General features: G+C 39.1%; 1 protein-coding gene across 9 annotated transcripts in view; it reads right to left on the reverse strand.

The window, feature by feature from the left end:
• Nucleotides 1-26,598, reverse strand: part of KHDRBS2 (KH RNA binding domain containing, signal transduction associated 2) — a 340,503-nt gene that overhangs the window by 176,019 nt on the left and 137,886 nt on the right. For all 9 annotated transcript variants that reach the window (XR_013181236.1, XR_013181235.1, XR_013181233.1 and 6 more), the window contains exon 4: nt 6,455-6,601. Coding sequence is in view for 1 of the 9 variants with exons in the window: in XM_054629453.2 (XP_054485428.1) it covers nt 6,455-6,601 (147 nt within the window). In the remaining 8 variants the exon portion in view is untranslated. The remainder of the gene's footprint in view (nt 1-6,454; nt 6,602-26,598) is intronic.

Consider the following 26,598-nt stretch of genomic DNA (forward strand, 5'->3'; position numbering starts at 1 on the left):
TTTGTATTGCTATCCATTTTATAGCTTTACAGCAGAAAGAACCAGTAGTCTATACTGTACATCTATAACTATATTAAAAAAATCAGTCCATTGAAAAATAATGGAGTTTAATTTTCAACTGAAAAATTGAAACATTTTTGATGTACATCTCCACCCCTAAACATTCACTTTGAGGGGAAGATTTAGGATTATTTTCATGAAGCTTAAAAAAAGTGTTTTAAACAACACAAGTGCTGCTCAATCAGCCAGTATTCATTATTAGAAAAAACTTCAGCATCTGTGAAAAGTCAAGAACCATAGTCCACAAGTTATGATGACTCCCTTGAGTACACTGATTTTTGAATGTATTGATAATAATTTGATTTGTTAAGCAAAGTTTAGGGAAAAAGGCTGTGAAGAGCTAAAGTGCTATGACATTTTAGGCCTTGTCAGAATCACTGAATTTTATTTCCTTGATTATCAAAACTTGTGTGTGAAATTGCCGGAGATGTTGCACACTGGGAAAAACAGAACCCAGCACAGCTAAAACAGCTGCTAAAGTTTTTCCTTAGCACAGTTTTAAAATAATTACGGTACTAATTATTTATTATTGCAAGAATTTTTGATGAATGTGCAAGTATAAATTATTTACTTTGACAGGCATAAAAGATGAATTTTAAAGATGCAGCTCTGCTGCTGCTCAGCATCATATTTATGGAAATATTTTGCCTTTTGAGGTCCTTTGAAAGAGGAAAAAGACTGGTATCCCCCCACCCACACTATAGCTTATTTAGAAACAAACATAAGATTGCAAAACCATTGAGTATGAAATGGTATGTAAATAGAGATATCACATTATACTGTAGCACAGAAGTAATTCAGATGGCTAATAAAAAATGTGCAAAATAAATGTCATATACCTAAAACTGACAGAATTGTTACATGTGCTGTATGTCCACAGATCATTTGTAACTTTGGTCTGTACTAGATAGGAGTTCCTACATATACAGTAAATGTATGTTTGAGGTAAAATAATTTCTTTTTACAATATTAGACAGAGAAAGACCTTCAAGGAACTAAACCCTGCTTTAAGATGTTTCAATTGTTCCCACTGAAACAAACTGGCTTCAAAGTTTGTTTTCAATTTCCCATAGATCTCATTTTTTTTCATAAATAGCTCTGGCATAAATAACTTCCAGTGTGAAATTAGTAAACTTTGATTTCACTGAAAGGCTCTTCTTCCTTAGTGATTTTTCACTTTAATTAGCTGGATCAATGAGAACAGATAATATTCTTAAATGATTGGTAAGAAAATTCTTTTAATCAGTGGTATAGAGCAAGGTGAGATAAAAGGATGGAAGATAAACAGCCAGTAAGATATTTAGGCACTTACAAGCAAGTCTGGAAGACATTGTAGCCTGAATTAAAATAAAAACAACATAAAACTCTGCATTCACCTGTTGCCTCACCACAGTGAATTCTAATAACAGAATGTGATCTGATCTGATGAACACCCAGAGAATACTGTACAGGCAGATGATCACCAGACATTGCCCATCAACTGGACTGCATTACATGGCCATGTGTTTATTCCCAGCCCTTGAGTGGTGCCAATAAGCCTCAATTTAAAGCAGATACAAGTGGCTAGGATAATGTATGCAAATATATTGGACAGCAGTTTGTAAAGTGGTAATTGGTTCAATTTCTGATCATCTGACCACACAGTTGTAAACAATCTTTTTAGAGTGCTCATGTCACCGCAGCTGCAATCTGCCCTCTACATAATAGCTCCCTATTACAGAGCACTCACACGTAAAATGAATGATCAGTATCTGCTTCTCTCATTCTCCCAAGGGATGCTAACCATGTCAAATAAAAATGCTTTGCTTAAAGGGATAAAAGAGTGAATCAGAAAAAAGATTTTGCCTGTGTTAGAAAGCACAGAACTTCTAAGGAACAGTATAGCTCCTTACGACATGGGAATTAAGAGCTTGTTCAGAAAATATATTTGTATGTTTGGATTTAAATCAAAATTATACAATTCTATATAACAGGAGTGATGTAGAATTTCATTGGTCAGTAATAGCAAAAAAACTTGACTGCATTTAACAGCCATGAACCTTCAAAAATCAGCAGATTTTAAAGCTTGAAGAGCTTCTAGGCTCTCCTCCCCTCCCTCTGCTCCTCAGTCTCCCCTTCTAGTTTGTTGACCCTGCATCCCATTCTGAGGCACTGAGATCTTACATCAGCCTTAGGTTCCTCACACAGACCCAGGTCCCTGGCAGTTTAGGATGAGAAGTACTTGGAGATACCTATGGATTTTATCAAATCTGTTGGCCACAAAGGTGAATCTGAAAAACATGTCCTCCTCCCAGGTATCCCTACTGTTTGTATTTTCCACATAGCTAATACTGGATAATTTCCAATATGTTAGCATCAGTTCCAAATGTGATTGTTAATGTAAAACCTTGACTTGGGAAACACATTCTGGATTTCATTTTTACTAGGTTGACAGAAAAATAATGGAGCAGACAGTTTTTCAAGGCTCTGAGATTAATCCTACCTACTTAATCATGGCTAATTTGATTTATCATATTTCATTTATATGCAAATTTTCATACTAAGTAAACATCAACCCAAAATGGAGCACAGTATCTAGCTAGTAATTGGATATGACACCCCACAAAGACTTAATTTTGCATAAAACCTACCAAAGAACTAGCAGTCACTTACAGAATAAATCTTATCAACCAGTTAGCAATGTCCTGCTGGCAGCACCCACACAGACCTCAACTCATTTGCAAAATGGAAGCTGCAGACAGCAAAGGAAGCAGCTTGGCTTTGGAAACGTGGCAGCTGCCAAGAGCTGCAGACACTGGGATTCAGTCATGCACTGAAACACCTGCTGGAAGGAGCCCAAAGCACCAACTGAGATCGAGCTGCAGCGATGGAACGTGTTAACTTGTCGGACAGACTGTTGTTTCTAACTCTGGCTTGGAGGCAAAGTCTTCCTTACTAAAAATATGGCTACCTGTTATTGAGGTTGAAGGTAAAAAAGAAGTAATCACATTTAAATCAAAAGTAGTTGTTCATGAAAACTTTGCTTCAGTTAATAAATGTTCAATTTTTTTTTCTCAGTACTGCTCTACATTTATCTACTTTTCTCTTATTATGTTTTCTGGGCATTTATCTTAAAATTCAGTCTCATTAAAACTTCTGAAGAAGGTATGAAAACATTATTCCATTTCACTGACATGATCAGTGTAATTTCTGAGGGCAATATTTCATGTAATCTTCAGAAAATTCATAAGCAATATGAAAACTCATTTGAATACTTTATTGCATCCTTGATTTGGTATAAATAAAACTGTTCTATTCTATTGTTTTATCCTTGTCATGCAATCCCAATATTCATTGCTGCAATAAATTAAGTCTTATAAACAACAAAACATCATAAAACAAACTCAAGAGATGCTGCAAATAGGGAACAAAAAGGAAACTATCTAGTGCAATCTTTCTGAGTGAAAAACCCTTGAAACATGTTGCAGCCAGTCAGTTAATAATTGCTTTGTAAATCTGAAACAAAGCAGAGGGGATAAAACTAATAAACAAGTCATAAAGTACAATTTTTACTTGTTTGGAGTGATTATGATTCACTGGAGGGAAGAGGAGCACAAAAACGCTGGTTAATGTTCAAGGATCACCTCTGCCAAGCTCAGGAATGAGCATCTCAATGAAGAGAAAGTCAAGCAAAAATGACAGGAGGCTTATATGGATGAACAGGGAGCTCCTGGATAAACTCAAAAAGGAAGCCAACAGAGGGTGGATGCAGGAACAGGTAGCCTGGAAGGAATACAGAAATTGCCCAAGCAGCTAGGAATCTTGTTAGGAAAGCTGACAGAAGCCCTGACAGAATTAAAATTGGCCAGGGCAACAGGAAAAGTACGTCAGTGATAAAGGAAAGACCAGGGAAAATGCGGGCCCTCTCTGGAGCAAACTGGAGACCTGGCTACCCAGGACAGGGAGAAGGCTGAGGTCATCAATGCCTTCTTTGCCTTGGTCTTCACAGACAAGTGCTCCAGCCACACTGCCAAGGTCACAGAAGGCAAATGTGGGACTGGGGGAATGAAGAATTGCCCACTATAGGAGAGGATCAGGCTGGAGAATATCTGAGGGACATGAAGGTGCACAAGTCCATGGGACCTGGCGAGATGCATCGGCTCATGCTGAGGGAACGGGCTGAGGAAGTGGCTCAGCCACTGACCATCGTATGTGAGAAATCATGTCAGTCCACTGAAGCTCCACTGACTGGAAAAGGAGAAAAGGAACCCCCACTTAAAAAAGAGAAATAAGGAAGACACAGGAAGCTACAGCTCTTTCAGCCTCACCTCAGGTCAGAAAGATCATGGAAAGAAATTCTCCTGGAAGTTTTGCAAAGACACATGTGAAATGAGGAGGTGAATGGTGACAGGTAACTCAGCTTCACTAAGGGCAAATCATGCCTGACAAATCTGGTGGCCTTCTATGACAGGGTCTATTCCTGCCACTGTCAACCATGTTCAAAATTTCATAATAAAGAACCTGGTTTTATATTTCCTCCAGTGTAGCTATTACACTTGTGCTGGAAAACAAATATAATCCTTCCAAATAAATAAAGTGCCATCCAAAATATATGCTTGTACACATGCTGAATATTACAACAGATTTTAATACTATGAAAACACACAGTTCTGTCTCCCTTATTCACCCAGGCTGAACAGAACACATGATGGATGTTAAAAATCCAGATGCCATTTTCATTGCACCATGCTAGAATGCAGGATCTCTTTTCCAGAATGAAAGGGACATAAAAAGGTAACTTTAAACAGAAACCTTTTACAGAAACAATCTGAAGTTTTGGAAAGTCATGAACAACTGGAAATAGCATTATCCAAATGACAAAGACGGGTAAATTTTGTAATTGGCGCTGTTATCATTTTAAGCTATAACATGCCAAACTTTTCAGGAATATGTTACTTAATGATAAATTTTCTTCCAGTGTAATGGCTTGGCAGATCTTCACCATTAGCTTGAAGCCAAAATGTCATTCCACGACATGCTGCCAGCATTACAATATTGACCTAATTTGTCCCTTGTGTTTTATGTTCAACATAAACTCAAAAATCATGAAAAAGAAAATGTTTTCTTGCCTTACAGTTATTTCAAAGAATTCTAAATGGTATTTTATTACCAGTGTTCCCAAACTGGAAGCATAAGGAAATCAGAAGGAAAAATCAGAAAGACAGATTTAACTTGTTTAAAATGTAGCTCATTTCCAGGCACTTGATGCCAACAAATGTTTTTATTTAAAAGATATACCCAGATATTTATTTTAACAATCTTAAGCTACTCAGTGTTCTTGAAAAAAAGTGTATTTGCTCTTAAAAATTTAACATTTAAATAGTCTACTTCAATATTTTACTTGTAACATATTCCCCTTTTCCTGCATCAAGAAGCCTACAGCAAAAAAGGTTGAAATTCTGCCATGCAAGTATTCATATGCCTCACCTGAACATCTCTTATCTTGGCTTCCTATTGCTCATTAAAAAAAGGCACTCTTTGAATCCCTCCGTTATTATCAAGAGACCTGAACATACACATCATTTTTTCAATCAAAGATAGAAACAAGGTTTCATCATATTCTTTTTAAGGGATGTAAGTTCTGAACATTTTTAGAGCACTAAGAACTCTCAGGACAGATCTCAGAAAACAACTCATGTAATTCTAGTACTACTTCACTTAATAATTCGTATGCTTATGCTTCAATGCTAAGACAAATTTAAGTATGAAAATAGCATGGACTGCACTAATAAATGTGGAAAAAATAATTTTCAGAGAATCTGAGGAAAATCAATAGACATGAAGTTAAATATTTCAGAAAGTGATATATTTAGTATAAATCAAATTGAAAAAGTTCAGAGCTTTAGAGTACATTTCTGCACTCTCCTAGCTGATGGAAGATTGCCAAACTGTGGTTTGAGTCATAAGGTGAACAGAAATGTCTTAGGAATGTTTTGCTCATGCTGTTTGCCACTCAAGAAATTCATTAACTTCATTAGCAAGATATTCAGGTAAATTGTTACATGTAGCAAAATGTTTTTACAGACTTAAATATTCAAAAATCCTGAAAGCGCACTCTCATACAAATGACAAATGTCTGCAATCAGAAAACAAAAGTAATCTACCAGTTCCTCCAGAAAAGAAGAAAGGAAAGCAAAAAACATTGATAAATGGAAATAATAAAACAGCTAGAAAAAATATCAGGGCATCAACTGTGACACTTAATGGCCTGTTTGGCATCTCCCTGGGACAAAAGGATGAAAGACAAAAGTTAAACAGAATGCAGTGAAGGCCTTTTTTCCTTAGTCTAAAAAAAGGAACAAACTCAATGCAACAAAACCATAACCTGTCAAGAAGAATGTTATAAGTGACTTACAGGAACCAGGAATTTTTTTATTTCTTCCAAGGCATGACTCATACGAGAATACGCCTCCCCAGGTGGAGCAAACACTTCAATTAATACGTGGAGTTCATCACTCAAGTGTGCATATTTGGCTTCTCCACTTTTCCTTAGTTCTTCCTCCTATGAAGAAAGGGTGGATTTGGTTTTAAAACTGGAAATCTACTAATTTTGCAGTGATTTAGCATTCACAGACAACATGACAGAAGGACATACTGTAAGCAGACTTTTAAATCCGTTAAGAAATAAAAGTCTAGTTCAAGCCACTTAAAGATTTAAAAATCAATTTTGAGTGTTTGAATGATAAAACCAGCATAATTATCATCTAAATCAGATTTTAATCAGCACAGTGAAAAAAATGCTAAATACACCAGAAGGAAGAAGTGACATATTAAATCCATAATGGAAAAGCTGCATTCATCTGTCTGAATCTTAGCTCTTAACAACAAAAAACCCCATAAAATAAAGATGCATTTAACCACTTTGGAACACTATTGTTTAGTAAACTCTTTAGGTTCTTCTACAAATGTCTGCAGCCTGTACATTTCAGTATAACTAGAGAAAAATATGCCCTAGGACTTTTATTTGAGACACAGAATCACAGGATAGTTTGGATGTGAAGGGTGTGAATTACTAAAGACTATGTAGTTCCAGTGCCCCTGCCAGGAACAGACACCTTCCACTAAATCAGGTGGCTTAGGACCTTAAACACTCCCAGGAATGGGGCATCCACAACTTCTTTGGTCAAACTGCTCCAGTGTCTCACCATACTCATAGTGAAGAACCTTCTCCAAATGTTTAACTTAAAACCTACTCTCATTCAGTTTAAAGCCACTACCCCTTGTCCCCTCCCTATGTACCTTTTCACAAAGTCCCTCTCCGGCTTTCTTGCCCTCTTTCTGTACTTGTAAGGTGCCATAAATTTACCCTGAGCCTTCTCTTCTCCAGGCTGAGTAACCCGAATTCTCTTCATAGCAGAAGGGCTCCAGCACTGGTCATCCTCATGGCCCTCCTCTGGAGCTGCTCTGAGAGATCCATGTGCTTTTAATGCTGACAGCCCCTGAGCTGCTCTCAGTACTCAGTGATGAATGAGTCTCAGCCCCAGTCCCAATTCAGGGGACCTATGCAATGTGGTGAGCAGCTCAGCTGGTGAATCACCACACCTAGATATAGCTCAACCATCTTTGGGTCCCAATTTTCTAGCTATAAAATAAGCCTAATAGTCCTACTTCATGTTAGAGTAATGTTCTGAAATGTCAATCCACTTTCTTACACAACGTTTTGAGATAGCAAATGTAAATTGCAAAATAGATTCGTAGTAGCTACTGCTCCATAAAAATCAAAGACATAGAATAGGGATCTTGTTAATGGCACTGGCTATGACAACATAATGAAAAACCCAATCCATTACTACACAAGACAGACATAAGTAATGCTAAAGAAATGATGAGCTGAACTCTCAGTCTTCAAAAATATTTTGAGAAATGTAATTTAGAAGAAAATATGTATATACAAAAAACATTATCACAGAAAAAGAAGTAAACTAATTTGCTTTAAAATGGTAAGAGGTTACAGCTTTTTAGTATATACTAAAATAATAGTATGAACATGTAGTTAAGATATAAATAATAGTAGTATGAACATGTAGTTGAGATATAAAAACTGTAACAACAGATTACAATTCTTATTGATTAAGTTTATTTAATTCTGCATTAACGTCACTTATTTTAGCATTGACTAATTTACACCACTGCTTGCTACCAAAACCATTTGCAAAATGCTATGTTCCTAACAATAAGTATTCAGGTCTTTTTATCTATGTTAGAAGATCCAGCCTCAAGGACTTTTTGATTTTCCAGAGAATACACAAAGGCTACATCCTGCAGCTCCAGAGCCCTAATGGCTCCATGCTAAGTCAACATTTGGAGATTATGATAAAATCATAGCTCAATAAATGTGAACTATTATTTTATTTTTAAGTCTTAAAATTGACATATTTGTTTGCAACTGAAACTAGAAAAATTATGATAAGCTATAATTGTCTCAGTAATTTTATTTTTACAGTTAAATTATCTTTGGCATTTTAGTTTATCACTGAAATGTCATTGAAATTTCCATAAGAACCATAGCATAATATAAAAATCTATCATGAGATGCTTCCAGTTTTCTGGGGAAAAAAAATCACACATTTGATTATGTCTAGAAAAATCTGGTATGGAGTCTTCAGTAGAATTAAGTTTTAATAGTTATAAAGGTGCACCCTAGTGATTGCTGGAAGTTTCTTCCCTATTGCTTTTTTAAGATTCTGAGAGGAAAAAAAAAAAACAAACAACAAAAAACCAACACAAAACCAACAAATTCCAGAAAGCCCCAAAAGTTATCTTTCAGGAAAAGACTACCAAGAAACTTAGAATTTAGAAATTGGACCCTTTTTTTCAGATGTAGAAAAAGTAAAATAATAATATTTGGCTCATTGTTTTTATGAGGATTCTGTACAGCTAAGACATCAGCAAGATGATTTTATAATGCACACCTGGAATATGCCTCTTCAGTGGTAACAATGGTAATTATGCTTCTCTTTCAGTTCCTGAACAAACTCAGGTTTTCTTACAACACATCATTTTACAACCTGCCTCTTCAGTTCAGCACATGCTTTCTGTCACTACTTGGAGCTTATTTCTAAAGCTATTGGAAACCACAGGCTGAGGTTCTGAGATATTACATATTTCTTTCTGAGGAAACTTAATGAGGTTTCTTCTTGTGGAACACATGGGGTTAAAGACTGAATTTTCACACAGTATCTCTTCCCATCATAGGGTAAAATGTCACAATAATGCTCCTTTTATCGCAAGTGTATGTAGAGAGACAAAGAAACTTGATTAAGGAAGACTATGGATGAGTGGGAACTCACAGACCATGTGAGCACTGCACCAAGCTCTCCTTCCCAAAGCCAGTGAATATGGCTGAGTATCTGGGGACTGAGTGTAGCCTTACATTTAACCCTAGGTGGGGTACCAGGCATCTAACAAGAACAACAGACATGGCCCCCACTGTTGGGGAGACACTCGCGGGTATGGCAGGTGATACCTACTGGCAGCCAATACAGCTTTCCAAGGGCACTACAGATGAACAGGCCCTCCCAGGAGCACAGGGAGGTGAGACAACTTGTAGATCTTCATTAGCAAGCAGCACATCCCAAGTGCACAGCAAAATGATCAGTACCATGCCCCAGTATCCACACTGCTTCTGTTCAGGATGGCAGCACTGCCCCTCGTGTAGCACAGCAGTGGGTTTTGCCTCCTGCCACTTGTACTCTGGTTGCAGTAACTGAGTTCCCATTAGAAGTCAGAGAGCCTTTCTGGAGCCCAGCCTTGATTTAGTTTCATAGGAGAGGAATCCAGTTAAAACCCTGTAAGCTCTGCTCACTTTAAATAATGGGAATTGGGAATGATCAAGAGGCTCTCCTCTAAACTATGCTTCTGAGTCAAACGAAAACACTAATGAATAACACCCCATGTAGGGCTGGTAAAGACTGAAATGGATTATGAGACTTTCCAGCACCAGACACATTGAGGCAGAATAAGTGATATCATCATAAATCTGTTTTTCATGGTGTTCTTAACAAGGCTATCTGGGTGCTAATGGCCTTCCAAGGCCCTAGTGGCCCCTAATGCACCAGTGCAATTCCTTGTGGACTTTGGCTGTTTCTCATACAACTCTGCCTTAATCACCTCTGAGGTTCAGGTATTCCCCATGGTGCTGTCTGTAACTTTTGGCAGATTCTCACAGCTTTTTACATTCTACAATTCCCTGCATAATGTCCAGCAGTTTTCTAGACCCTGTTCAGCTTGGCACAGCCCTTGCCAGTGTCCACCCAGCAGCTGAGTTGTTCCCCCACAGCCCAAGCACAGAAATGATAACTGCTTAAGCTTACTCATGTAGACATGAAATGAATCACAGTGGAAGGTGATGAGCATCGAAAGCCTGATGGATTCACTGAATCAAAATGCAGTTAAATCTCAGGCACTGGATCTTAGGGCAGAAAAACAACAAACCTGGGACTTGATCAGTTCTGCTTTATAAAAGGAAAATAATAGATTCCTTGGTTTCTGGGTTAGTGATGGCAATCACTCTTAGTACTGACTCTCAGGTTTATAGTATGGTTCTTAGTTCACAGTGACAATGATTTACTTCAGTGTGGGTTGAGCGCAGCAGAGAAAACATGTATCACCCTCCAGAAACAACTGCCCCTCATCCTGATCCTCTTCCACTCCATTCTGCAGGTCAATTCCCTTCATTTCTCACAAGTGGCAGAACCCACCTCCCCTCACACAATACATCCAGCTTCCTTCATTCCCTTCATTCTCTCTTCTTCCTCTCACTCTCAGAGTGTCTGTCAGTGCTGAAGTCCATCCACCCTCAACATGATGCATGGCTCTATAACCCACTCCCTCCTAAGGATAACAGGTGTTTTGAAACACCTACTGTGTTTTATAATTTCCAGTTGACTAAAGCAGGGAAAATGAGTTATAAAACTCTATAGCAGAAATATTAGGAGTACCAACCTCTGCAAAAGTGAAGTATGTGAGTGATAGGAACATAAAGGCCAGGAAAAATGATGAATTATCTCTGGATGTGAGAGGAGTCTTAACGTTTTAAAAGGTTGTGTGTTGACAGACAACTGCTTTCTGTCTGGAAGTATGGCCAAAATGCTTGAATAAAAAGACTAGAAAAAAGTTGAAAGAAATGGAGTTTGCACAGAAAACAATTACACAGTCCAGACTGGTGAATCAAAAATGTCCTCATAACACTGAAATAAAGGATATCAAAGAATAATAGAAAAGAAACTTGCAGTAGGAACTCTGTAGCTCTCAGAGATAAATTTAATCAATAGAATACAAGGAACTTCCTATAATGAAACAAATATAGCTACAAAAAGAAACAATGGGTGCTTGAGGAACAATCTGAGAATTGCAATGGATTTCATATCTTGCAAGAATTTACAAAGAAAAGCATAGTGCAGAGACAAAGATGATAATCACAGGGCTGCTGCTACACAGGCATTATTCATAAGATCAGTGGGCAATGCTACAGAATAAAATTAATGAGCATGCAGTTTGACAAATGCAAACCTATTAATTTTTAATATGGACATAAATGAAAAAAATCAAAATGTTGTCTACCACACTGACTGTATTACAAGTAACAGTGAGCTCATTTATTTGGGGTACTGGGTTTGGAGTTAAAAAAACCTTCAAGTCCAAGGTCCCATCAGTAGAGAAACAAAGAAAGAAAAAAAAAGAAAAGAGAAACAATTTGATAATGGAGGAGACACTGGAAGATCCAGTAGAGTACAGAATGAAGCTAAAAGACCTAAGCTATTCCTTGACTCTTATTTTTAAACCAGTTATTCTCACTCCAGGAAGAAGAATAAAGAAGATGGAAGTGGGGAGTACATGGAGAGAGCTCACACAGCAGTGCAAAGACAGTGGGTGTACAACACCTGCAGTCAGCCAGAGACCCTATCAAGAAATGCAAGCACTAGAAAGAACATCACCTACAAGAAGAAATAACTGGAGATACAGTTGACAACAATTATTTTTCTATACTTGATTCATCATTAAAATTTTCGTTGTTACTTTGGTGAATTGGAGCAGAGAATTGTGTACATAAAGTAGTGTCTTGGGCAAACAGGTCCTTCAGTGCTTTATTTCCTGATGCTTTTCAAAATGAAATGCAACAAAATCTCAGTGGCTAGGAGGCACTAAACCATACCTAGATCATCTTTTTGTTTAGAGAGGCGAAAAGGAAAAAAAAGACTAATCAGCAGAAGAATGTGATGATAACACAACCACTATTGAAAGAACCCTAACACTGATATGAAGGTTAAATGAAGAAAAAATAGAAATTATTTGGGGAAAAAAAATGTAGGAAAAAGATTAACACGCTGAAGTGGTAGTTGCCAAAACTGAGGCATCAGACAGTGACCACTGTGACCAACAATTAGTGTTCTATGCTTAAATTCCCTGCCAGAAAACTAAGAGTTCACAGACCTGTAAATGTTGCTACGGTTGTACAAATCTAAGCAGAAGCTAAAACAGCATAGATAAGAACCACCTGAGCACTAGAAAATTGCTCCTTTGTTGCAGTGTGATTTCCTGTTTCACCTATCCCAACCCCCTCAGGTGTGCCAACCTTTCCCCCTCCCCCTTTTGCCCTCCTGCCTAAGAGCTGTCCATCAATCTTAAAATTCCAGCAGGGCGTCATGTGGTTGGCAGATGCTCCTCAGGTCCAGGCTCATTGGCCCATCCAAGTGTCTGTATCCCTTGAGCCTTCCCCTCCTCACACCTGGTTGGCCCTCACCTGTCCCTTCCCCTCTCCCTGTCCCCGGGGTTTAAAAGGACACGAGACCATGCAGCCAAGTCGTCTATTGGTGAGCTGTTACCACGTTCAGAGGTCTACCATGCTGAAATAAAACTCTGGATTAAGACTCTATGACAGAACCCGCTTCTTTTCTCTTCACTGTCGCCTGAACCTTTTCCACCAGAGGTAAACTGAGTTCCTACTTTGCCTGGATTTGTTCTGAGTGTCCAGCCAGCCAAAGGTATCTCTGCGGTGAAAACGCCACAGCTGCTGCCTTTGGTCCAGCAGTGAGGGCTAGACGAAGCCAGGCAGGACACACCCGGAAACCTCGGGATTAATATTCTATACCCCTTGAATTAACTAAGCCAAATATGTTTATTGAATACAATCAATGAATTGCAAGATAACAAAGCTTATGTGGGAAGTCAAAGATCCTCAAGAAATGCGCAATCACCATACCTAAAGATGCTTCATAGGATTTTGTTCATCTTAAAACTTATGATCACAACTAGAGATCACTGCAATGAAATGTCATGCTTTTATTTATGAAAGGCTAATTAGCAGTTTGTTGCAACCAAGTTACAATGTAGTTTGCTTGAACTCCAAACAAGATGTTACACTTTTACTATGGGCAAAAACATATCTCAAAAGAAGTATTTTCTTTTTTTTTTTCTCCTTTAATCCAAGATTTATTAGAAGTTTAGTTTCATACTAATGATTGCAGCTCAAATTCCATGCAGGCAAAAATGACACATAAGCTAACTTTTTAGTGTCTGACTCTTTCCCTGGTTTTACGCTCACCCTTCCACTGTCCTGGGGATCCTAAGGTTGATGGCTTCAGCGTGGAGAGGACAACACTTATGTGAGTTGCAGCATCCCGAGTTCTTTGATGCAAGATACTGCATTGGGTTTGCATGGCCAAGTTTTGGGAGCAGTGGGGGGTACAGGGCTGGCTTCTGTAAGAAGCTGCCAGAAGCTTCCTCAGTGTCTGGCAGAGCCAATGCTAGATGGCTCCAAGATGGATGTGCTGCTGGCCAAGGTTGGGCCAATCAGAAATGGTGCTAACATCCCTGCAGTAACATATTTAAGGAGAAGAGAGAAAAAGTTATGTCTCAGATGTAATTTTGGTCAGAGAAGAGTGGAGTGAGAATATGTGAGAGGAACAGCTCTGCAGACACCAAGGTGAGTGCAGAAGGAGGGGCAGGAGATGCTCCAGGTGCCAGAGCTGAGATTCCCCTGCAGCCCGTGGAGGACATGGGGATGCAGAGATCCACCTGCAGCCCTTGGAGGAGACCCACACCAGAGCAGGTGCATGTTAGAGATGAGGCTGTGATCCCAAGGGAGGCCTGTGCTGGAGAGAGGAGCCCATGCTGGAGCAGGTTTCCTTGCAGGACTTGTTTCTCTGTGGGGTACCCATGGTGGAGCAGCCTGTCCTTGAAGGACAGCATCCCACGGAACAGTGACCCACATTGCAGCATCATGCAGAAAACTCTAGGATTGACTGATGTTGGAAAAACTCATGGAGGACTGTCTCCTGTGGGAGGGACCCCACACTGGATAAGAGGAAGGACTCTTCCTGCCCAGTGGCAGAAATAACCCATGGTGAACTGAGCAGACTGTAATCCCCACTCCCTGTCTCCCTGCACCACTGGGGGAGAGGAGGTAGAGCTGGGAAGAAGGGAGAAGTGGGGAGAAAGGTAGCTTTAAGGTCTTATTTTGCTTCTCATTATCCTGCTCTGATTTTTTTAGTAACAATTAATATCTCTAATTCTAGACTGTTTTGCCCTTCACAGTTTTTAGTCAGATCTCTCTCTGTGTTTACCTCAACCCATGAATCCTTTGTTATATTTTCCCTTCCCTCTGCAGTTGTGGAGGGGAGCAATAGAAAGGCTTTGGTAGGTGTCTGGCATCCACACAAAGACAATCCACTACAGACACATAAAACTGACAGCAGTAATTTCTTCCTCCTCTCTCCAGGAAGCACAGGGGGTTATTTTTAGGATGGCAAACATGCTATATACATTGTTCTTTCTCCATTGTTTAGCAACTCTATTTCCCATCCAACTTCATTAGATATGGTAAGTTTTATACCTGCTGTGTATGGGTTTTTTTTTGCTCTGTTACTTGTGAAGTGATTTTACCCAGATCCCAATGTTGTGTCCCTTTAATGACCTGCAGCTGACCTTGATGGCTAGTCCCTGCTTACAGTCCTGGAGCCTTCCTTATCATCCCCTGCCTCTGCTTTCTATGCCTCCACTTCCATCCCAACCCTGTACTCCCCTGTGCAGCAAGCACTTTTATTCTAGGGCCATAGCAGCACCCTCCACACAGAATAGTGATTTCTTATTGCTACCATTAATTACAGATACAGGACAGACCTAGGCAAAAAGTAAAGCAGTGAAGGTAAAAATCACTCAGCCATTAGACAAAGGCTGCTAGAAGTCAGCAAGCTCAAAGGGAGCTGGGGACAGGCCATGAGCAGTCCAGGCTGGCAGGTCCCAGCCCTGTGCTGTGGTTTTAGCACAAAGCCTGCAACCTGCAGCAGGTGATGGCAGCACCACATTTACTGGGACACAAGGATTCCAGTGTTACTGGAAAGACAACATAAGGAACTAATTGCCTCTGATAACCAGTTCTAAAAGCACTCTTGGGATACAGAGATTTTTTTTTTCAGCTACGTGTGTGTAATTTTAAACATAAATATATAGCTGGATGAGGCCTTCTGCTTTCAATACACTTCTCAGTACCAGCAATGCTAGATTATACACATGCCCATCTCAGGGTACAAAGAATTGCCTGGGCTCTGCCATGGTGTAAACTGTGATGGCTGTGACAGCTACTGCTGAGGATGAGTCTCTGCAGAAAAGGATCAAAACTAATGAGCACTGACTGTATTCCCAAAGTTCACCATCCCTTTAGGAAGGGCTCCTCACTATGAATTAGGGTTTTGCTTAACTACACCCAGGCTGCTGACAGCCAATGCCAAATAACCACATTCAAAAGGATAAATACAGCTATTTAGTGATTTGAAAAAATGAAGAGTAGAGAGTTATAATAAAGGCTGATGACATTGTAAGAGCTTTAAGAGCTTACTGTGTCAAAAATAAAGCATCAAGCCTTTGGCAGAAGGGAAACATCATTTGAGGAAAGCAGATATAACTTCATTTACACTGGTTGAAGGAAAATGTACCTTCTTTTCCTCTGGTGTCATTTTTACTTTCCAGAAATAATTTTACTGGTTCTCTTACATCAATCTAGCTGTATTTCATTATGTTTGGAGCCAACAGTTTTATAAATTTTAATCCTTTTTTTTTTTTTAGAGAGAGAGAGAGCATGAAGAGTCACCTTAAAGTGATACAAATGTTATAGACACTAGAAAACTCTACTTATGTTTTAGGTAATTCAATAAACTAGCTGATGACAAATTATCAGTCATCATGAAAAGAAGGTTAACTGTATTTATGCTAAGAACTCCATAAACTGACGATAATTTATTTGTCAAAAATTCTTATTAATCAAGAAACATTCATCTTTAAATCTGTTATGCATATAGCGTTTGCAAAAACTGTGCTTAATAAAAACCAGTATTGGTTATTTAAAATGTACAAACAGGAAAATTTAAATTAAATTTCTGTATCACCTTTTTGCTCTTTCACTGTCATTAAGTTTTATTATGAATGTATTAGTCCTGTAAGAACAATTTTGTTTCTCCAAAGAATAAATATCACTTGTATCAGAAGATTTGCAAGGGATATTCTGTTTTTAAGAATAGGGACTAGTATGAAAAGAAACATTTTTCAGTTCTCCAGGCTCTGAATGGACTATTTTGCTACAAACTACTGAACTGAAATAAAAGTAAATTCCAGTTGTAGTCAAGTACTTTAAAACTTTGGGTTTGGTCACCTGAAGGAAACAGTAGAAAAAATATTTCTACCATGGAGAAAATTCTGGAGGCAAAAATCCATGTCTAAGCCATTTCATGCATAAGAAGAACAAAAGACTCGTATTTGAAACAATCCATTAGAAGAGGTCTAATGTGTACACTTAACTTTGAGTGTAAAGAAGCTGCAGTTTCTCTTTGGCAATTGATTTATTTATATTTAAGCCCAATTTCATGATGAAGACTCCACACTTGAAAAGTAAATACTTGGTTAACCACTCCCTTGATGAAGGATGCTATCCCAATAGAGGCCTAGAGAGCAGATCCACTGATGCATGTAGGTATTACTTCAAAGCCTAATTGCTATTGCAGCTGTGGACATAAAGAGGCCCCCAAGCCTTTCCCAATCGGTAACGTACTCACTTAGCTTACAGCTGCAAAAGAACTCAAACACCCAGGATCCATGATTTTGATCCTAAACACCAACTTGTGGCCATCTAATTTCCTGTTCAGTTGTTTCTTATCCCTGAAATCTACAGATGCCAGAATTGTTCACAGTAATATTCCTCAGACTGAAGTGTCTGGGCAGCAGCACCACATGAGAGTGAAGGAGATCTGATAATTCTTTCAGGCTTAAGCTTCTCTGGGATTCCTAAAGTAACAAGGGACTAAGTAAGACAGGTGTTCCCAATACACTCCTATTGAATACAAAAGAGGAGCTGCTGCCCTTTTCCTTAATGAGGTAGCAGTTGGAGAGCTCATCAAGTTGCACATTATGGAAGTCAGGAAATAGGTGTTCATTTTAGAGAAGTTGCTAGATGAATCCCACATGAACCATTTGGGAACGTGTTCTGTTAAACTATTCATAAGTGATCCAGAAAATGAGTTGAACAGTAATAAAAATTCTCCAGTGATAAAGACCACCTCTTTCTGTGTGCACAGACTCTAGATAATGTTATTTCAGGAGAAAGATCTTGAAGGCATTACACTCAGATCTACAGAAAGAATTTGCTCAGTGTATAATATCAATTACTAGAGTATTTTCTATTAGGCAATTTTGAAGAAAGGAAGATAAATGAAACTGCAAAGCCTCTAGTAGACCATTTTGGTGCTCCAATTTAATAAAGTTTAAAAACAAAACAGATCAAGTTTAAAAGAATTATTAAGAATATGGAAATATTTTCATATGAGAAACTAAATACCAAAGTCTTGGCAATCTTGATGTTCCTGCAGTTCAGGATGTCCTTAAACAATTAATTCTTGGAAAGCCTTTCAATTTTCACTAGTTCTTGTGTTCTTACCCAAACTTTTCAATCTGCAACATTCAGAATTGCAGACTGAGTGCATTCTTACATTTTTCTGTCTTATTTGGAAATGTGAACCCATGAACATGGGGCATGATGTGTTGCATACTAGAGAAAAATCCCCAACATGTAGATGTATTATGTTTTTGTTCTATGACAGTTGCAATTGCTTGCTGATGTATCTTTTATCACCTATTACATAGATGTGTATGCTTAAGGCAGTTATGTGTCAAATACAGAACCCACTTCTGATGTTAAAGATCCTATTACTAATTAGCATTCAAATGAGCTCAAAACAGTAGTACAGGTGCTTCATCTAGAAAGCAAGGCAACACTTCAGCCACTCTGATTGCTCATTATAATCAGAGCTGAAGGAGTGCAGGGGAGGGCGATTTACAGCCACTTTCAGCTGCAAATTCAGGAACCATGCCTGCTGCAAGATGTGTGGAGAACTGCCAGCTGCCTTCAGATCCTCACCTCCTGCAGTGGCAGCCTCCTCCTCTCCTTCCATGCATAGGGACTTTCTGAAGGATAACGTTGTTGTGTCACTGAGGAACCCTTTCAAATCCAACTGGGAAGCCCCCCACAAGCACAAGGTGTAAAAGCTCAAACTGATGATCCCATTTAACTCCTCATTGCCTTTTCTAACAAGTCTCCACAATTGTGCAGGATTCCCTGCTAATGTTTTGTACCCTGAAACGAAGTGGAACCTGTGATACAAGAAATGTACTTCCCTAAACAGTGGATGTAAAGGAAGTGACTTCTCCCTGATTGCCATAGTGGCCCAGGCAGGGTAATGGGGAGGTTTGGCTTCCAGCAGTTTAAAGACCTGTCTGATAAACTGCATAATAAAGTTCATTTTCCTGGCTGATTGTCAATAATGATTTCCTTAAGGCTGTCCCTTGATTAACCACAACATTGCAAACAAAAGCAGTAAATGGATTTGAGTATCCTACCACAAATTTAGAAGAGACCACTATTTCCTTGTATCCCCTTGATTCTCATGCAGTGATGTGCAAACCACATCAGTGGAGGGAAGCCATAATGGCAGAGACAAACTGAACTCTGGGGAGTGGAAGAGGGAAAAGAAGTTCATAAATAATTGGCAAACACTGTATCTCTAATGGCATTTACACAGATGAAAATGTTTGGATACCTGAGCTGATTTAAAAATTACATTATCTTCTGAAAAAGTATTTGAAATTAAATCAAATAACCGAAAAATCAACCAGTCTGCCTCTCTTCTTCACAAACATATCCTTTTTCTGAGGTAGAATTTTAATGTTTTGCAAATTAAATGCTCCCTCTCTCATGTGACAGTCACACATGATTTTGAAAGTTTTACTTTTTCTTTTCTTGTAGAATTAGGTTTTGCATAATGATAAAGAACCCAAACACACTTTTCAATGGCAAAATTACTTGTTCCTCTACTATCTAGAAAACCTAATTATTCACACTACATTCATTTAGACAAATAAATATTAATGAGATTGCAAGTTCTTGGATGATTTCTCACAAAGATGTCAGAAATAGCTGACAGATGAATATGTTAAACAATATTATATATATCATAAAATCATAGAATGAATCATAGAATGGTTTGGTTTGGAAGTGACCTTAAAGGTTATCTGGTTCCAAACACCCTGCCATGGGTAGGGATACCTTCCATTAGACCAGGTTGCTCAGAACTCCATCCAAACTGGCTTTGAAAACTTTCAGGGATGGGGCATCCACAATTTCTTGGGGCAACCTGTTCCTGCCACACCACCCTTGCAGTAAAGAATTTTTTCCCCAATATCTAATCTAAACTTACTCTCAATTTTAATCCATTCTTCCTTATCCTGTCACTACATGCTCTTGTAAAAAGAGCATGTAGTGACATGAACCTTTCCATCTTTCTTGTAGGCTCCCTTCAGGTACTGGAAGGTCACAATTACATCAACCCTAAACTGCTTTTCCAGGCTGAACAATCCCAATTCTCTCAGCTCTTCTTCATAGGAGAGATACTTCATTCCTCCATGCAACTCAGTGGCCCTCCTCTGGACTTGATCCAACAGGTCCATGTCCTTCCTGTGCTGGAGAACTATCATGATTTTATGTCTGACATATTTACTGACTGCAGATAAAATAGCTTGCAAACAGGTGCTCGGTCATCTCAGATATGATGGGGATTTGCTCTGCAAAGATGAAGAGCACATTTTCTAATCTTCTCATAACAAAAATCTGTAAGGATATTAGTCCATTATAAGCCATAAATGAACCCGAGTAAAATTCATGATTTTTTAATGACTGGTGATTATAGCTATTCTAATTGAAATTTACTGAAGACTCATTTTCATGGAATGTGCAGAATACTCAGACCATGTACTATTCAGGTAACAGCAGCCCCTTGGTAGCGCAGTCTGGGCCTGATCTGAACTTTGCATCATGAGAGAGTACTTTAAAAAGCCGTTACTTGTAAAGGAAAAGTAAAGGAAGTCAAAATAACTTCTGTCAAGTTTGTTTATCTTGAGATAACTTGGCTGGGGTGATGATGGTAGCTTTTGGCTGGGGAGTCTGTGACTCAGTGGAAACTTTGGTTTTCCTCACTGCAAATTTTTAGAATACATTTTTTACCTCAGAACAGACACATCCTCAGTGGAAGGCAGACTGACTCCTTTGCAAGGTAAATGCAAATCCTAGAATCACAAAGAAAGTAGCCTGAAGGATGGAAAGGGCTTTCTTCCATCAAGTCCAGTGTTCAGAATTTCACACTGTTTTTACTAGTGCCCCAAAGAAAACAGCAGGTATACACTCACTCCAGAGGAGCTCACCCCAGGATGGAGATGTCACTGGTACTAAACTGGCCATGTCAAGATGTCAGTGACTAAGTGCAGCCAGGGCATTCCTTCTAAAAGCTCAAAGCATACTGCTCCAGATCCTCCACCCAGAACTCCCCATCTCCCACGAGCACTTGCACAGCATCCAAACCAGAATGGACTATCACCAAAACCCCAAACATACATAAAACTGAAAGAGTAAAATAATTTTGTAATTCAGTTTAAAACAGATAATTGCACTCCAGAAAAGGTTAAGTACCTGCAGTCGTCAGAGTCAGCTAATTTTACTGCACTAAAAATTAATATTCATTTTGCACTTAAGTTTTATCATCCAGATCATCCCTGGCAATTTAAAGCACTCCTCCAACCCCCTTTATGTGCTCAGATTTATGCATGAAGAAATAACCTTGTGCACAGGCTTTGAGTGTTGCAAAATTTTCATCACATGGTAGCCATATCTCAGATTATTAAAAATATGCAGATAAAATTAATCAATAATAGTCAATTCTGCCTAATGTCACCATCAGTTCACAACAAAATTTCTTTCTATTAAAAGCTTTTTCCCAGGAAACATTGTAACCTGCCTCTGGTTGAAAAGGAAGCATTTTATTTGTTTTCCAGTTCTTTAGTGCTTTAGAACCTGTGGCCTCCCTTGTTGCTCATTTTCAATACCAGTAAAAATGAAAATAAAATAAAATTGAACAATAACCCTGTTAATGGCAGACTTTCTCCACAGATTCGAGAGAAAAGATGAAGATATTTTTATCATTGTATGAACATCCTCAAATGCTATGACTGATACTAAATGCTGAAAAAATACATTTCTTGTTCTTTCATCCCTTCCTCCAACATTGGAAAAAGGGGAAAATAAAAAATATTTCTTAAATAAGGAATATGTGCACCACAAAAACTCAGCAAAGCTTCAGCTCCTAACAGACTTAGCTCATTGTGCCACGTTTTCCATCTGAATGTTAGGGGGTTTGAGTAAAAGTCTGCAAAGACCAAATTGCTCAGGTTCTTCAAAGACATCATAATCTTCCTCCCAAGGCTGTGTTCAACCCCAGGTCCTTGCTGACGTGCTGGATCTGAGACAAAGGTCCCAGTGTGAAGAGACAGTTACAGGACAAATGAACAATTATTTGTGTCCCGTGAGCGGGGTTCATTTACCTTGACTTGGGCATCCAGAAGTTAAATTTTAATGCCTAAAATAATCACATGGAGCTCTCAATGGAAACAAACAGGGTGATTCACCTGAAGCTGCGGTTGCTGTTCAAGATGACTTGGGAGTTCAGGTGAATGAATCAGTTAATGGATATATGCATCTTTTTGGATCTGTCCAAATCATATTAAAAAAGAAGAACTCAAAATAGAATTGGTAACTATGAAAATGGGGGGGGTGGGGAAGCATGTAGCATTCGTTGGATTCTCTCATAAAAATTATCAGGATAAAGGAAAAAAATGAAGACTAATAGAACCATGCTAGACAAGTTTAAAGACTGCTGGCAGTGCTTTGGAAACTGAAGGAAGGATTACAGACACCATTTGAACTGCTCAGGAAAAGATAATTCATCCATCATGAATCTGAAACATTCAATTTGCTCTTCCAAACACATATTTAAGCATTACCTGTTTTCACTGGGCATGCTGAATGAAAACTGCAGTATTTTACAATTGACCTACATGTTGCACTGTTGGTGACATGAAGAGCAAAGAAAGAGGTGGAAACCCAAGCAATCAGGCAAGTGCAGGCAGAGATGTTACCTATTACCAGCTTTGTACCTATTTTTTTTGCATCACAGTGTAATTCTTATTTCATTCAGAAACAGTGGTTGCAAAAGCAACATTGGCTAACAGATTCTGGTATGATTTAAGAGAGATTATATACCTAATTATGAGAAACTCCATTTGTTCTATTTTCATTTTATGTACGTTACTGAGGGGTTTGACAGTGATGGAGTTCCCCAGCAGAAAAGGCACATGGTGCTCAGGCTCCAGGGACGTGCTGCACCACAGCAGCTGATTCATTAACAGCTGTCATTTACCAATTATATACTTTCACAATCAGTAAATCTGTCACAAAAGGACAGGTTCTGCTCCTCTGCAGTCTGAGCAATGGCACTGTGGTCATCATGTTTTATTACTGCACTCCCCTAAGATGCATGGAAGAGCCTGGAGAAAGCACTTGAGATGCCTCTCTGGTAAGCAGAGCATGACAAATTTCCATTAGCTCCTCAACCTCAGGCCATGATGGGGAGTACCACCCTTGGCTCCCTTGCATCCAGTCCTCCCCTGTGCCTCCCGTGCTCCTTGTGCCCTGTCCCAGGGCTGCAAAGCCTCCTCCAGCACCAGAAGGCACATGTGTTTCCTTGGCACATCCTCCCTTCATACTGACAGAGAGACCTTCCCCCATCAGGGACTTACATCTAAAATGGCTAACAAGGAAGGAAAGATGCTCCTCTGTTTTTTGGTTGTTTTTTCTCCTCCCCAGTCTCTCTCTGAATACCATTCTGTCAAAGGGTGTTTTTATGCTAGAAATGTTCAGTGGGAAAGAAATCCTCTTGTCAACCATTCCTTGCTGCTGCTGTTTTGGCAAACTGCATTCACCAGTGCCTGACTCTGCTGGGGTCACCTGGCCCTGCTGCCAGGACCTGGTGAGAGAGGCAAGAGGGCAACTGAGCATCTCTCCCTGGGGCCCAGGGTCCCCAAAGGTCACTCCCCACAAACCCTCTAATCCGCTCACATGTGGGTTTTCAGTCTTTCTGCCACTGTGTCCTCAGACACAAGGGAGGGTGACAAATGAGACAAACCATCATGTTTGCCACAGAGACAGGAGATCTGATTCTTCTGTGTCTGTGGAAATGCAGAAAAGCAACTGAAGCATCCTGCTTTGCAGGAAGAAAAATTAAATGCCACTTTAAGGAGAATATTATGGCAAATAAATGTAATCTGCATATAACACAGCAATGACTCTGGATTATCTAAAACCAACTTCAAACTGCTGGCAGAATTAAAGTCCAAAATCTCTTAAATATTTCTTTACTGTTATTATCAATATGGCTTCAATAAGATGGTTTGGTTTTGTTGGTTTTGTGCTTACGAATTGCTCCTTCATTCCAGCAGTGAGAATACATTTGACCAAGTGTTGCTAGCATCTTCTATCACACAGAATGCTAGAGTCTCTGGAAATGAGTAGAAAGGAGAAGTTAACAAACTGAGGTTGGCCAAATTTCCTTTGCACAGAAAGCAGAAAAAGCTGTTTTTTCAAATTATGCAAGTATTGATAGGAATGCAGAAATGCAGTGGCTTTACCTGTGAAGTTTAGAGTCCTTTTCCCTAGATCAGCAGATGCAATTGAAATATTTGCAACTTTAAGGAGGTCCAGTGTGCTTCCTCCTTATCATATTGAAGCCATATTGATAATAACAGTAAAGAAATATTTAAGAGGCTAAGAAGCTGTGACGATATCTATTTTCTGAATTTAATGTAAAGCCAGCAAATATTACTGCTATTATTACACAATATTTTGCATGCTATTGCATTAACATGTGTCTAGGAAAAAAAAAAAAAAAAGAACATGATGCTGTGTTAGAAACAGTCCCAGCAGGGTGAAAGGGAGAAGAGGACAGGCTGCCTGCCAGACCCAGCCAGTCTAACACTAGGTCAGCAGGTCTATCTCCCTGAGATTGCTTGAGAGCCAAAGGAAGCCTTTGGAGTATGTGTTGATGTGATGGGTTGCTCTAACTTTTAAGTTTAATTTTAATTTGTGAACACAGAACTTAGGTGCATGTATTGCTACAAAGTGCTGTGCATAATCTTAACTCTGAAGGATTCTCTTTTGCTTTATAAAACCCCCTTTGAAATGCACTAATAAGAAACACACTGTTAAAAAACCTAAAAGTTGGATTTTGAGAACCTTTTACTTGCAGGCCAGAGCACAAAGAGTCAGTGCACAAACCAAGTCCAAGATGAAATAAATCATCACATTTGCTCACACATGAGGCCTGTGACTGCTGACTAGTTTTGTAATCAACCCATGCTGTATCTTTTGAGCCACCCACTGTTTCTATCACGTCCTGAATCTAGGCACAGCATGCAGATGTTTTAATTCAGACTTGGTCTTCTGCACTAAAAAATCAAACCATTCTGGTTTCACATTTGAAAATCTGCATTCTCTAAGTCTGCAATACTTTTGATCAACATGATTGACAAATGGTTTAAGCACATCAGTCTCTTTTAGTGTCTCCAGTATAGCCCATTACAGTACTCATCTAAATAGATGGGGATTTTTTTTCTTGCCTGTTTTCAGTAGACTGCTTTGTATTTTATTTCTCTTATTTCCATTCATTTCCTTCTACCCAGATGGAGTATCTACAAACATAATCTTGGGGGAATCTTTTTATGTGTTTCCCAAGTGTGTTCATAAAGAAACAAGCGGCTTGGAAACAGAATCCTTCTGCTCTCAGCTCACAGAATTTTAGCTTTCATTTTCAGGGGAAAAAGAATTTGAGGTCTAGAAGCAAAGGGTACATAAAATGCAGTAACAAACATAGAAAATAATAGGTTTCTGCTTTTTGGTACTTTGTTTATTTAGGTTTGTATAGGCAAACTGAAGGTCTTTAAGATCTTCATTGCTGATTTTCTGCAGCTAGTGGATTAGGAAAGGGATGTGACTGTGCTTTGTATAATGGATAATGGTAGTTTTAGAGCACAGCACCAGATTTTCTCACATCTTTTTCTGGGTTTTGTGGAGATAGCTGCAGCTACTTCACTGTTGCCTGATAAGCTTTGCTTTCTGACAAATTGAAAACCATGAGACATTGATCAGGCACAGCCAGAAGGTTGTGCAGTGCTGCTTTGCTGACTGTTGTCTGTTTTTTTGCAGGGTGCTTGATGTGCACAGGAACAGCTTGGCACAGCCTCTGGGGCAGCCTTGGGAGCGACTGACATCCATGTGCCACCAGCACATGTGCAGTGCTGCCAACCAAATTTGGTGGAACAGTTACAAAAGTTGTTCAACAAAACAGAGTCTGTACTGGAGCCAGGTTACATCTGCCAGAGCCTCTGTCTTTCACAGTGGCTGTCAGATCTGGTGGTCATGCTGGACTCACCCATTTGGGCTACATGAAAAAGCACATCACTACCACATTGCCTAACAAGAGGTTAAAACCAGCAGGCACAGAAGACTCCTGAATGGAAAAATGAAACAATCCAGTGTGGTGTTTTCACCTGCAAGCTGGAAGGTAATGTAGGACCCAGTACCCATTTGGCTACACCTTGAGGTCTTTTTGCCTCCCAACAAAGAAAAACAGAGGCAAGCAACATAGGTGTCCATGTGAAAGTCTTCACAGGAGGAAGCCAAGAACAAGAACCTATTTGGAGTCAGGATTTTTAAAGGAAAGCTTCCCTTTCTGAACAAGAAAACTGCCTGTTTGTTATTTCCTGCTATGTTCAGGTAAAAGGCATGTGGCACACATTTTCTGTGAACAAAGTGGAGAAATGCTACTTATTTCATCCTCTATAAGATACAGAAAGGGCATCACCCAACCACAGAGAATGAGTAAGAAGTTCTGGAAGTACTAGGAGAGTACTTGTTGATCCTAGTTGATGCAAGGCTAGATATTAAAGATAAATTTAAGAAACAGCAATAGAATATTGAAAAAGAGTTACAGCTTGACTTCAAAATTATGACTTTAGAAAGTCTACAAGACTTTAAGAATTACTTTCTATTAGAGTATGGTTTCCTGCCCTTTGTAG

Source organism: Agelaius phoeniceus, chromosome 3 (assembly GCF_051311805.1).
Source record: "Agelaius phoeniceus isolate bAgePho1 chromosome 3, bAgePho1.hap1, whole genome shotgun sequence".
Taxonomy (NCBI): Eukaryota; Metazoa; Chordata; class Aves; order Passeriformes; family Icteridae; genus Agelaius; species Agelaius phoeniceus.